The 13866-nt window shown below is 41.8% G+C and overlaps 1 protein-coding gene across 1 annotated transcript in view; it reads left to right on the forward strand.

The window, feature by feature from the left end:
* The first annotated feature begins 8693 nt into the window (after window positions 1-8693).
* Window positions 8694-13866, forward strand: part of LOC116463398 (ventricular zone-expressed PH domain-containing protein homolog 1-like) — a 111401-nt gene continuing 106228 nt past the window's right edge. The window contains exon 1 of the mRNA XM_032146486.2: window positions 8694-8831. Within this exon, the coding sequence (XP_032002377.2) occupies window positions 8694-8831 (138 nt within the window). The remainder of the gene's footprint in view (window positions 8832-13866) is intronic.

Genomic DNA, 13866 nt, shown 5'->3' on the forward strand with positions numbered 1-13866 from the left:
CAGTAGGTTGAACAGGGTCACCATTACTGTTTGTTGCTGCTGCCGTTTTTTCCTTTGGTGTTTCAGATATCTTACAAATAATAATTAAATCTAACCACTTTTTTATTCTTTCAGATACACACTTAAATTGTTGTAGTAATCAACCATGGGATTAAATGACATTTATATATTTTTGATTTAAAAAGCAGAAAAAATATTTAGGGAAATATTTGAGTTGGTCATATAGATATTTAGTACATGAAACTTAAATGTAAATGAAGATACATTTAACAATGATTTTCCATGTAGTTTGAAAGTTTTGGTACATTTTCTGGAAGAACAAACCCGCGAATTTGAATTAGGATTTTTCAGCAAGATTTGTATTTTTCCAGAGCAAAAATGACCAGCAAAGTCAAAATTTACAGCTGAAAATGAATACACTATAAAATTATTACAAGTCACAAAAGCCTTGATTTTAGAAAGTTTATTAGACTTGAAAATAACTATTTCTCATCCTTTTTGAAGGAAATGTTTCCTATTTGTGTTTTAATAAGTTGAAATATGAAATCAAAATTAAGTAGTTTTTTGGGCTCTTGACTAAATAGGTCACCAAATCTATTTTTTTCATGTACTTATGAAATAAGCCTGCTACAAACTTAGATCGTATGTACTCTAGCAAAAAGGGCTGAAGCCTTTAGCATCGCTTGGAATAAGCCAGACTCAGAGGCTTTCAGTAGAAGTGAAGTGTAGCAGCATGCCACAGCCAAGGAAGCCCAGAGACATTCAGGGAACAATAGACATCTTGTGGGAAGGGCTGAAATGTATGCAGCCAATTCCCATGGGAACGCCTGTAGTCCTTTCACGCTGTGTGAAAAAGATGCTCCTTCAAAAGAATCTGTAATCCTTTCTTTCAGGGAAAAATCTGAGAACTTTATTGAAAGTTTCTAGAGCCCAAATGGGACTAAGTTTGTTAATGAGCATTTTTAATACAGGTGAATAAAACGAAAATATTTTGATGCAGAGTAATGTAGTCTAAGCGTAAGGTAAATAAATATTGCCGTTCTAGAATTTTCTGAAGTGAGGAAGCCAGGGTATACCCTAACCTAAGTTGCAAGCTAGAGGCTGAATTCTTCAGAATAAGTTGGTTTTTTGAGTTAATTATGGTGATTGAAATCTCCCCCAAGAGTTTCAATTATTCTACAGGCAGTATCCCAATAGTGTGGCGATTAAGTCCTCCGGTTCGTGTATATTTTCATTTAGCAGCATCTACAGATGCATAATAGAGTAAGCCACTAATGTGTTATTAGTGGGCATTGAGTGTAGGTCACCTTGAAAAGTAGTAAAGAAAGTAGCTGGAGCCCTGGAGGGCCACTCCTTTCTCACTAATAAACACGGGAAGGAGTGCTACACTTCCATGGAAAACTCAGGTGTTTGGATTACCCAGCCACAAAAAGTTTGAGATACAATGTATTCTAGCCCATTTCTGCTCTGTAAAAACATTCACTGTTATTGTTCAACCTTGTTGGGGGTAGGATCACGGTAAAACTATCTCTCCAGGAAACAAGATAAGGTTGCCAAAAAATCAACAGGGTCACATTCAAGAGAATGAAGTTTACAGATGAAAAGTGAACAACCCAGAGGTAAGGACAGGATGACTAAGATAGGGAAAGGACAACAAAGGTATAAATATGGCACAAATGGAAACAACCTAAACATCTCTAGCTCTGTGAACTCAATTTAGTGAACAGTACAGTCGTGTATTAATTGTTAAAAGGTATAGCATGGGAATGTGTTAACTAGTGGATCATCTATAGGAATAATAGTACTCTTAGGGATATGATTGCTGGCACTTTTTCTGTGGTTGCCATATGCCAGGCTCTGTGTTAAATGTTTTACGTCATCTCCTTAAACCTCCCAACAACCCATATCACAATCCTCAGGAGCAAAGGAGGAATTCCAGGCTCAGGGAGTCTAATTAACCTGTCCACATTTACACTGCAGGTAACGGCATAGCTGAGCTTGGAACCCAGTTGACTCTAGATTCCCATACTCTTATCACTCTGCTCTTCTTACTGGAGTTCCATAGAGTGTCCAATTCAGGACTCTACACCCTTTAAAAAAATAAAACTAGATAAAAATCTAGGGATTAAAAATCAGTAATAATGAATACAGGATTAAAAGGGAAGGCTAAAGCAATATCATCTATTCCATTAAAAGATGAGACTTCATTAGTATATTGTAAATTAGAAAAACTACTAATGAAAGAATACAGCTACTCATGAATGACTGGATTCTTGATTTTTATAAAGGAATTCTTCAAGGGGATAGTTCTCCAAATGTGGATGGCATAAAAATACGATTGATCACCAACTGTCTAGGCAGATTTACGAGATCGTTCTCCTGGAACGTATGACCTGGTTTAACTGGCCACCCTGACCACACCCTTTGAGTAGACACACCCTAGTGATCACAAAGATGAGATTATCTGCAGGATAGCTGCCTGTACGCATTGCCAGAAGAGAGATGATTTGATAGCTATAGATCTACCACAGGAACAGACAACTTAGGGGTCGAGAAGAATGGTCTTAAAAACGTTGCTTTTTAAAGTGAACTGTTACCTGTTTAAAGAATAAAGGAAGGTTCCAGTGCCCTTTTCTCCATCGGAGTGTCAGTAGATTAAGCAGGATAAACCGTTTGCCTGAGTGTTGCTGCAATACTTAAAAAGTACAAATCCAATATATCTGGTCCACGTGGATTTTTATAAAAAGCTTCCCAGCAAATAACGAAAAAAAGAGAGTACGTATGTTGTGGTTTGTTCTGTTTATCAGCAACTTCCCGCATACTTCAACTTTCAACAATATTACTCTAGAGGCAGAGCAAAGGGATACTTTCTTTAGGAGGTGACTCTTACTGGATGAACACTCAGTGTTTCCAAAACGATTCTGAAATCTCAGGGAGAGGAAGTGTTAATGAAGATGCAGTTCTCTTCTCCTCCCCTGGAGCTCTGAGAGGTGGCTCCCTACAGCCATTCCGTTCACCTGCTTGAGCTCCTGTTGAAAATTGTTTCCTGCGTGGCTCGCCGCCGCCCCCCATTCTTCCCTGGCAAAGTATAGATTTTCACGAACACAGGGAGTTCTGTTTTCTCTGTTAAAAACAACTCTCCTTTACTGGAGCAGGCTTTGTGTTTCACCCCAGGAAACAGAGCGTTGCACTGGGAGGTAACTCCGCTGGGTGAGGTGCAGCCTGTCACCTGACCGGTCTCTGGGGCTGCCGGTGGCATCAGGCTGCATTCCTTGAATTCTTCCACCCGGCACCGGCTCCGCAATGAACAACTTCAGGTTCACTGAGCTGAGCGGATTCCACTCGCTGTGCCCTCGGAGCCTGCCTGAATCTCCCGCCCAGTCTCAAACCATGCAGCTGAGTAACTGCAAGGGCGCCTTTGAGGAGTAGTACGCAGGTAAAGTAGAGTTTGCGCGGGACAGCTGTGACTCCCTGAAATGTGCCACGTTTGGCGCCGTCATTTGTTTTCGTGGTTTCTGTTTCTCCTCACAGAAAGCTGATTCGCCAGCAAATACCTGCCAAAAAAAAGAAAAAAAAACCTAAATAATGAGAACGTGGGCCTCAGATTAGAACCCCTTAAAGATTACGGAAGGAAATTATGAAGGAAGCAAATTAAAGGCAGTAAGAATTTTATAAGCCAGCTTTTAAAAATTATACAAAAAGTATGAGATTTTGGAGTATGGCGTACCTGGATGTGAATATTGGCTCTATGTGTAACCTTGGACATGATACTTAACCTCACTGGTCCTATTTCCTCTTAGGTGGTAATATCTACCTGCAGAGTTGATGGGAGAACTAAAAGAAGAAAGCATCTAGTGTCTAGCGAAAAGGTTGATGTGTAGAAAGTATTTTGAGTATATGCACATATGTGCATGTGTGTATACGATATGCTTGTGTGTATATGGTACATGTATATGTACACGTGCGCACAGGCCACAGGACTATGACATTCATAAGAGTAAGGAGTTTCTCAAAACATGAGGTAGAATTTGATCTGGCTGTGACCTTCCCTGCTATTGCAAAAAGACCAGCAGGAGAAGCAGACACCTGAGCAAAATATTAATGAGAGCTGCTGAAAAATAAACGACGTGCCTTGCCAGTCCTTATTTAGGAAGGGATGTGCAGCATGTGGAGGTGCGTCCGGAATTGGTAGGTTTTTGGTCTCACTGACTTCAAGAATGAAGCAGCGGACCCTCGCGGTGAGTGTTACAGCTCTTAAGGTGGCGCGTCTGAAGTTTGTTCCTTCTGATGTTCGGATGTGTTCGAAGTTTCTTCCTTCTGGTGGGTTCGTGGTCTCGCTGGCTCGGGAGAGAAGCTGCAGACCTTCGGTGAGTGTTACAGCTCTTAAAGCGGCGCGTCTGGAGTTGTTTGTTCCTCCCGGTGGGCTCGGGGTCTCGCTGGCTTCAGGAGTAAAGCTGCAGACCTTCGCGGTGAGTGTTACAGCTCATAAAAGCAGTGTGGACCCAGAGTGAGTATCAGCAAGATTTACTGCAAAGAGCAAAAGAACAAAGCTTCCACAGGGTGGAAGGGGACCGGAGCGAGTTGCTACTGTTGGCTCGGGCAGCCTGCTTTTATTCTCTTATCTGGTCCCACCCACATCCTGCTGATTGGTAGAGCCCAGTGGTCTGTTTTGACAGGGTGCTGATTGGTGTATTTACAATCCCTGAGCTAGACATAAAGGTCCTCCGCATCTCCACCAGACTCAGGAGCCCGGCTGGCTTCACCCAGTGGATCCTGCACTGGAGCTGCAGGTGGAGCTGCCTGCTAGTTCCGCGCTGTGTGCTTGCACTCCTCAGGCCTTGGTTGGTCAGTGGGACTGGGCACGGTGGAGCAGAGGGTGGCGCTCGTCGGGGAGGCCCGGGCCGCGCAGGAGCCCATGGAGGGGGTGGGAGGTTCAAGCATGGCGGGCTGCAGGTCCCGAGCCCTGCCCCGCGGGAAGGCAGCTAAGGTCGGGTGAAAAATCGAGCGCAGCGCCGGACGGCTAGCACTGCTGGGGGACCCATTACACCCTCCGCAGCTGCTGGCCCGGGTGCTAAGTCCCTCATTGCCCGCAGCCGTGGCTGCTCCGAGTGCAGGGCCCGCCAAGCCCACGCCCACCCGGAACTCCAGCTGGCCCGCAAGCACCGCGCACAGCCGGTGTTCCCGCTGGCGCCTCTGCCTCCACACCTCCCTGCAAGCTGAGGGAGCCGGCTCTGGACTTGGCCAGCCCAGAAAGGGGCTCCGACAGTGCAGCGGTGGGCTGAAGGGCTCCTTAAGTGCCGCCAAAGTGGGAGCCCAGGCAGAGGAGGTACAGAGAGCGATGGAGGGCTGTGAGGACTGCCAGCACGCTGTCACCTCTCAGAGGTACTCATTGAATGAGAGCTGATGGGAAGGGAGGCAGCTCAATAATAATTATCTCACACAGTCATGAATACAACTGTCCTGGGAGACTAGCTGCCTTCAATCCTGACTCGGCAACTTACTCTTCAAGTGCCTCTTGAAGACTGGTGGTTACTTTCCTCTCTAAACATCAGTTTTTGATTGCATGGAATTGTCATAAGAATTAAGTGGCTCAGTATTTGAGAAGCACTGAGATAAGTATCTGACACATGGCAAACACCCACCAAATGTCAGTTGTGCCATTATTTTATAAAGGGCTCCTTTGCACATCATCACCTGTGACCCTCAAAACACCCTAACGAAATAGACGAGGTGTGTATTAGCCCCATTTTGTGAATAAGAAAACTAAGCCTCAAGAAAGGAAAAAAACATGAACTAAAGGTCCCATAATCGCTGAGTAGCTGAGCTGGGACTTGACCCTCGGTTCCTAGATGAGCAGATGACTTAGTATGAACTCAGCACAAGTGCATTGAATAAAACCTGTAAAAATCTCAGCTATTCTAAAGGTGCTTCTCAAATACCATTTCCTCCATAAAGCTATTCATTATCATCTTCCCCTGGAAGTGACTTCTCTCTCTTTTGTACTTCCCCAAACTTCTTTTTGTAGTATCCAAGAGATTTTTCTCTTGGTCACTCCCATATTGTAGAAGGTGTTTTGAAGATCACAGTTGAAAATGTGCAAGAGTCCTTTGGAAAATAATGTGTAAGTCTCACCTCTCCCCACTCCACCCCTAGGTTTGTGAAAGCTTTCCTGTATGGCTGTGTGTTAAACAACTTGCTGTTTCTGTTTAGGGCCCAAAGCAATGTTTTGCATGTGATGGGCCCTCAAGAGTAACAGCTGGAGTTGGCAGCATGAATGTGGGACTCCACACCACGTGTCATGTAAATGTGGAGTGTGCAGAAAGAGCCCAGGAAAAGCCTGCGGGTGCCCCTCTGTACCAGCACATATTTCTACTCCTTCTTGGAGCTTCTGAGCATCTATGACCCGGGGCAGATGAATGTACTTCATGGAGTGCCACATGTCCAACAAGCTGACAGGTCAGGTGAAGTCATTTCCATCCAATTTCCTGAATATTATTTTATTGAGACTCTTGTCAGTGTAAATATCTGAGCCTGGGTGGAAAATGTGTTAAGAGAAAAATGTAGGAAAACACTGTGCTGATTTTTCTTAGAGATGTTGTGATTCACCCTTCCACATTTCCCAGGGTGCAAACTACTTTGCAGTACCTCACTCTGCTCCACCTCCCTCTGAAAGCTTACCATTCTCCTTTGCTCTTCCTCCAAGCATCTTCTCCTGTGATTCTCTTGCTCTCTGGTTGCTCTAAATCCCAGGGCATAGAATGGGCAAGGATCCAGGAGCAATGTAGAAGGGGAGAGGAATTCATTTTCTTGCTTGATAACCCTGCTAACAACTTCATCACTAAATATTAATAATGCTCTGAGGACCTTTACTCCTAACAGTAGCCTCACATCTTACATGGAGTCAATATTTCATAATGGTTATGAACTTGGAGTCTAGCACTGCTGGAGTCTCTGGGTTCAAATTCCAGCTCTCCAGCTTGGTAGCTGCATGGCTTTAGCAGTTATTTAACTACCTCAGGTTGCTCACCTAACAAAGTGGGGATGACATATCTTCATATAGTTATGAGGATTAGATGAATTAATATTTACAGTGTTTATGCCTGGTACATAGATAAAGGCATGTAAGCGTTAGGCTTCATATTTCAAAAGCTGGTAGATAGTACAAAAATTGCGTATAGAGAGTATTTTCCTTAAAATCCCTATGACTCATGAATTGTACCACTTACAATGCTACAGATAGCTTATTTAGTTGAGTGTCTAATGAAAGCTTTGGCTTGTATTTAGAGGCCATGTTGTTTGAAGAGTATGTGTCTTTAAACTTGCATTCAACACAAAGAGGTGCTCTCACAACAATAGCTCGGAGGGGAGGTCTGAGACTACCCAAGGGAACAATAGATTCTCCTCTCCCTTTTCACACTCTTTCTGGCAAACCATTCAGACTAAAATGCTAGGCAGAAATGCCTATTGCTTATATTAAATAACTCACTCTTGGCTCTCACTAAGCATGTGGCTGCATCTGTAAGCTACCCACATGTATGAGGTGATTCCACTCTACTGTAAACTGTGAGGGAAGCGCACTGGACTGAAATCAGTAGACTATCCTTGCCACAGCTATTATGGGGCCTTGGGGAAGTCATTAAACCTCACTGGCCATTAAATGATTACTAAGGTCTCTGCCAGTGCAAATGGTCTGTGATTTTATTAGGCCCAGAAGGGAGCTGATGAGAATAATCAGATGTCTAATTTGTGCCGTTGCCCTCCTCTCTGTAGACTGTTAATTGGGTGAGAAATATAGTGGGACTTTATTACTTCAACTGGAATAGAGGGAGAGTTGCCTGACCCCAGAGCCCTCCTCTTTAGCCCGCATGGCAAGGCTATCATGTTCATTTCAGTGTTACAGTTAATCTTCATGTTCAGTAGAGATTTATCTAACGCCATTCTCCTAAGCAGCATCTTTATTTTATTGCTACTTGATTATAGAGTACGTAGGAGTAGGGTAAGTACTGAGGCCACCTTTTTGACTGACAGAGCAGGGAACTTCTACTGCTAGCGTAGCAAGGCAGCCCAACCAAGAGGGTAAGCACTGGTTTCTGTGTCCAGGTTCTGGAAGGAAGGGTTTGGGGAAGTGGGTCTAGGAGATGTTTCCTATGCTCCCTCTTTTCCTTTTGTTCTCCCTTTCTGTTTGATTCCCATGACAATCTGTTTGAGGAAAATCTGGCAAGTGTTAGGCATGATTGTTGTTTGTCCTTGTGACATGGAGAGAAGAGAAGGATGTAGAAAGGAGAAAAGCTTGGGGCTCATGTTGACTTTTAAAGTTCAAATTAAATTCTGGAGAAACCTAGTAATTTTTGACAAGATTTTTTGAGACAAAAACAAGGAAAGAGCTCATTTAAAGATCATTAAGCCAAGATCTATTACTCTAGGCACATGTTTCCAAGTTTCTTTTTTCTCTCTCTCTCCAGTGGACACTGAGTTCACATTCTGAGCTTATGCCATTCTGCCAGTGGCTATATTGTGTCATTTGTTTCCCTTGCAGAGAGTGTCAATGAAGACCTCAAAGTCTGGAGAAAAATGATCTTTCATGGAATAAGAAGTATACCTCCTTCTACATGTTTTTGTCTTACTGACCTCTGATAACTGAAACACATGACTCCGGGTCTGTAGAAAGTCAACTGATCAAACTCATCCTCACCATGCATCAACTGTTCAGACTGGTTTTGGGACAAAAAGATCTTTCACGAGCTGGGGACCTCTTCTCCTTAGATGACTCTGAGATTGAAGACAGCCTGACAGAAGCTTTGGAGCAAATTAAGATAATTAGCTCATCTTCAGTAAGTAAACTGGTTTATAGACTACATCTCTGAAATGGCCTATCCTAGAGCTAGAGATTTGTATATATCCTGGCAGAAGGATCTTTGTAGGGGAAAGAGGGAAAGAGGAAATACCACTAATATTGGTCTCTCTTAATCTGCTCTGTGGTTTTGTTGGCATCTAAGAAATATCAGTAGGGAAGTCATGGCTTAGTGGGGGGCGGTTAGATCATCTTTTGCATGCACACTCACAAAGACCAGAATTCTGAAAATTGCAGACCAGCGTGGAATTCTCACAAAAATATTATTTAGGGGCTATTTTTATATCCTTGAAATGACACTGAGAGGAGAGGGAGCCAATCCAGGGAAAAGTAGACCTGCAGAGCAGCACAACAGCATCAGTAAACAAGAGCAGGGTGTGTGTGGGAGGCTGAATAATGAAAGAAGGCAGGATGACACCTCCTGCCACGCAGGTAATACGAGACAAGGACAACGATCGCTTTGCTGCCAGAAGTGACAGTTGCCCAGGGCTTGATAACGCTGATTCTGTTTACTTCTGTATTGTCTCTATTGTTTATCTTTCCCTTGCTTCTTTTTCTACCCACCTGCACCCCTGCTCCCTCAACCCGCCATTTAATTCCACCCACCCATTATTAGTCCTCAGTGTGATCAGACAGATGTAAAACCTCCCATCAATACTTGCATTCCTTTGCTTCTCCTCAATGTCAAGATTATTTATTCTGAAAGCACTTCCCAAAGAGGATGGATGTGGTGTGCGCAGTGTGGTTTCCTGTTGACCTTCTTGATTGTACTTGGACTCTCCATGAGACTGGTCCCACTTCAAAGGCCTAGGGCCACCAGGCATCCACCCACATCCTCCCAGCTCAGCAGTGTTTGCCAACACTTGGCACAGACACCCATTGGGAAGATAAAAGTGGTGGGACTCAAGCCATACAATACTGAATTGGCAAATGTGTGCATATTTCAGAAACAACAGCACTCTTCCATGTTACAAAGAAGATATATTTAAAAGGTATACTGGCAACCCGTGCAGCCTCCTCTTCAAGCCTATTTTCTCTTGCTGGCTGCCATTAACCTGCCAAATTCCCTCCAGTGACCAATGAAGTCACTGCTCAAAAAACTCTTCTTTTCTCAGGTAATATCTTTGATGGCAATTACTTATCCACATCTTTTCCAGAACATTAATCAACTTAGTTTGACGCAAAGCACAACATATTCCTGGTACATTTTCATTTTCTGGGTAAGATTTTTGTCCTGTTTTCAGAAGCCCCTTCTTTCACACTCCTCTGCAAATCAATTGGCTGAAAATTACACTGGTTTTCATCTTCTACTAGGAAAACAAAACAAAACAGAAATCAAAGATCACATCAGTTCCCTAAAGCCTACTTCCACTAGAGGTCACTAGTGGCCAGTTATTTATTTTGTTTCCATCATTAATTGCTTTGTTTCACAGACATCAAATTCAGAATTTTAGGACTTGTGACTCAGTTCTATTATATAGCTCCACTGGTTAACTATTAAGGCTGGCAGGTCCCTTGTCATTAGGATCATCCTCCATTCCTTAAGCTGTCCAAATAGCATCTCACTGTACCAGGAGTTCTGGAGAGCCAGGAGTTCCTGTGTCTTCTTCGTCTACTAACTTTTACCACATCTTACTTCTTCCATTTCTCTATCTGTAACCCTCTCATGGAGCAGAAGAAAAATGGTAGCTTCTAATTTACATATATCAAGTTTGAGGTTACCAATGCCAGCAGCTCCTTATCTTCCTTTTCTGATTAGCACATGGAACCACCATGCCTGCTCTATGGCTTACTTCCCTGTTAGCTGTGTCCCATCCTTTCCTCAGATCCAGCCCCAGCTATTCCTCTCTAGGCCTTTCCTAATGACTTGGATCTCAGTAATCAATTCCACTTCTCAATTTCTCTTCAGAAATGTAGAACAGGAAGGGATCTTCTAAATTGCCTTTTTCAACTTCCAGCACAGAAGATTGCTAAAAAATAGGTGGCTTCTCCTGCACTTGCAATGATGAGAATATGGTGGGTTTCTAATATGTTTACCTGCTTCTCAATTTTCCTTTGCTAAATTGTCCCTTTCCATTGCATGAAGCCTTGATGGCATCTCCATCAAGGTTCCCTACTCATGAGTGCCCACTACCCTTCCCTATCAGGGGTGGGGGAGAGAAGAGGTGGACACCTGGCCCAAGCTTGAAAATCAGAAGTTTTTCCCCAGTAATTTTAAGAAAGATATCAGCAGAGGGTGATTATCATGAGGACGGTTCCCCAAAGAAACAGTACTTTACTTTCTCCCCCTCTATCATTGTAGCTGCCTTGATCACTTCTCCTTTTAAGGCCTGATATTTCACTTTCTCCTTCAAATATGTGAGCCACCTCTTATCTTCTTCTTATTGCTATTATTATTATTTGCTGTACTTATTCAGACTTTTTCTGTTGCTTATGATCAAAGAACCCTGAGAAAGAGGGAGCATTTTCATTGTTGGGAGTTCAAATGGTTAACATGTTCCTCTGCTTAGCCGGATGAAATCTTACTTTGTACTTTCTACCTGTTGTCTCTGTTCTGTTCTCTGCCCCCAACAATCAAAAGAGTCTACCCTCTGTTTCTACAAGAAAAACTTTAAGCCTTTTGAAGATAAGCACCAGGCTTCACCTCTGGCATGTCTCCTCCCAGCTAAACATCTTGGTGTCCTTGGGTTTTTCCATGACAAAGAAGGAGCCTGTGTCAGGGAAAGGTTACAGCACCTCATGTTGTAACCCTCACCTGTCAGATCTGGAAAACTCAATTTTGTTGGTACCTGAGAAATGCTATCCAAATCATGCTATCCAAATACAAGACTTGGAAATATAAATTAGATTAGAACACGATGTACTGATTTACAATGAAAATTATAACTCATACGGATCAGAATTCTTGTGTGTTTCATGCTGTTTTCCTCAAGTCTGTTTACTCAGTCTTTCTTTGGTTAAGAAATACTTTTATTGATTAGGTTTCTTCCTCCTCCATTACAATCACATTCCAGCCCTTCCTGCCTGAGATTACATCTAACTCACTTGCAAAGTCACCCATCAAAAGATAATGTCTTGGTTTAGGCCTGTACTGGCTAATCCCACTCATACGAGTGGACTTTATTGGTTTAATCCTCAAAGGACAATCTTGTTTCCACATTGTTAGAGAAGGCTTCATTGAAGCTCCCAGGTACGGCCTACACTCTTAAAATTCTGGTTACCCTCCTTTGGAATAGTCCTAATTTATTATTGTAATTTATCATTGCCCAATACTCACACCAATTGCTTACAACAACTACTAATACTAGTCAAATATTCTGTGTTTTTAAAAAATCAGTTGTCCACATTTATCTTGTGATGTGCTAAGGCATTCAGGTTGAATCAAGACTTGTAATTAGATAAGTTTAAATTTTTTAAAGTGTATTCTGCCACATTTTAAACATTGCAAGAAAAAATTATTGTCTTTAAGCCCTCATTCCAGAATATGTCTTTTAAACATCATGATTCTGTCAAATATATTACTTAGCACTTTCAGCTTTGTGGAATCCAAAAATGTGGCAAACCACCCTCCAGTCCTTCTCCCAGAGCCACTCACAAAAATAATTAAACTTTACTAGATTTCACTGTCCAGTCCATGTCCTATTTTTCTACCAGTTACTACAAAATACTACTATGAAATATTTTGCCTTTATGTTTCACTTTGAAAATGTGACTTCTCAACTCAGTATCCTCTCCAAGTTCCCAAACATACTTTTAAGTTTTGTCTTTTCATTTCAAGTCCTTTCTAGACCACTTTTACCTGATAATCACTTGTACTAACTTGGCTTTCCTCCCAGGCTACTTCAAGTGAGATTGTCTCATCCACTCATCCACTTCTTCCACCTTTCCATTGGTGTTCACCTCATGCCCAACCGATCCACCCGCCTTCCAGTTCTCTTTATTTTTCTTTTAAAAATGAAACACACCAGGCACACAGAATCACCCACTTTAACATGTTAGGTACAATTGGAAATCCCTTCATGTCTCTTTTTAATCCAATTCTCCTCCCTCATGCCTCCCAAGGTAACCAATATCCTCCTTGTGGTATTTACCTATGCATGGTTGCTTTTTGTTTTTGTTTTTGCTATACATCCATGGTTCCAAAGTGAATTACAGCACAGTATTTTGTATTTTTAAACTTTATATAAATGTTGTCATAGGGCTCAAATTATGTTTTTGAGATTTGTCTATATTGGTACACGTAGTTTCAACTCATTTATTTTTGCTGAGGCAGAGTATTCCCTTATATGAATGTGCTACAATGTATCCATTCTTTTTTTGGTTTATATTTATTATTTAAACAGTGTTACAGTAAACGTTCTTGTAATTGGCAATTTTGGCCAATTATTTCTAAAGTTCTAAATACTTGTAATTGCCAAGTATTTCTAAAGTACACAATTAAAAGTGAAACAACAGGTTTTAGTGTTTTGTGTATTTGCAACTTTGTGCTATACCAACAAATTGCTTTACAACAGGAATGTGCCAGTTTACACACCCAACATCAGTGTATGAAAGTTCCAGTTGCTTTATATCCTCACCAGTGCTTGCTTTTACCAGATTTTAAAGTTTTTTTTTAATCTAAGTGAAGCAGCATGTAATTGTTTAAATATACACTCCTCTCATTATTACCAAGATTGACCATTTTTTCATATGCTTATTTGCTGTGTGCCATTTGTTTTCCTCTGAAGGAAGTCCCTACCACTTTACTTCCAGTGAAGTATCTGTTTGTTTTTTTTTCTTTTATCTTTTGTAGTCTTAAAATCTTATTTTTATTAACTTAGAGTATTTTGTATATTCTTGTATTAGTCCTTTGTCACCTATGCAGGTTGCATATCTCACTCTGATACACAGCTTATCTCTTACCTTGTAATAAGTCTTTTTTTTATTATTATTATACTTTAGGTTTTAGGGTACATGTGCACAATGTGCAGGTTTGTTACATATGTATCCATGTGCCATGTTGGTTTGCTGCACCC

Source organism: Hylobates moloch, unplaced genomic scaffold, assembly GCF_009828535.3.
Source record: "Hylobates moloch isolate HMO894 unplaced genomic scaffold, HMol_V3 SCAFFOLD_35, whole genome shotgun sequence".
In the NCBI taxonomy this organism is placed as follows: Eukaryota; Metazoa; Chordata; class Mammalia; order Primates; family Hylobatidae; genus Hylobates; species Hylobates moloch.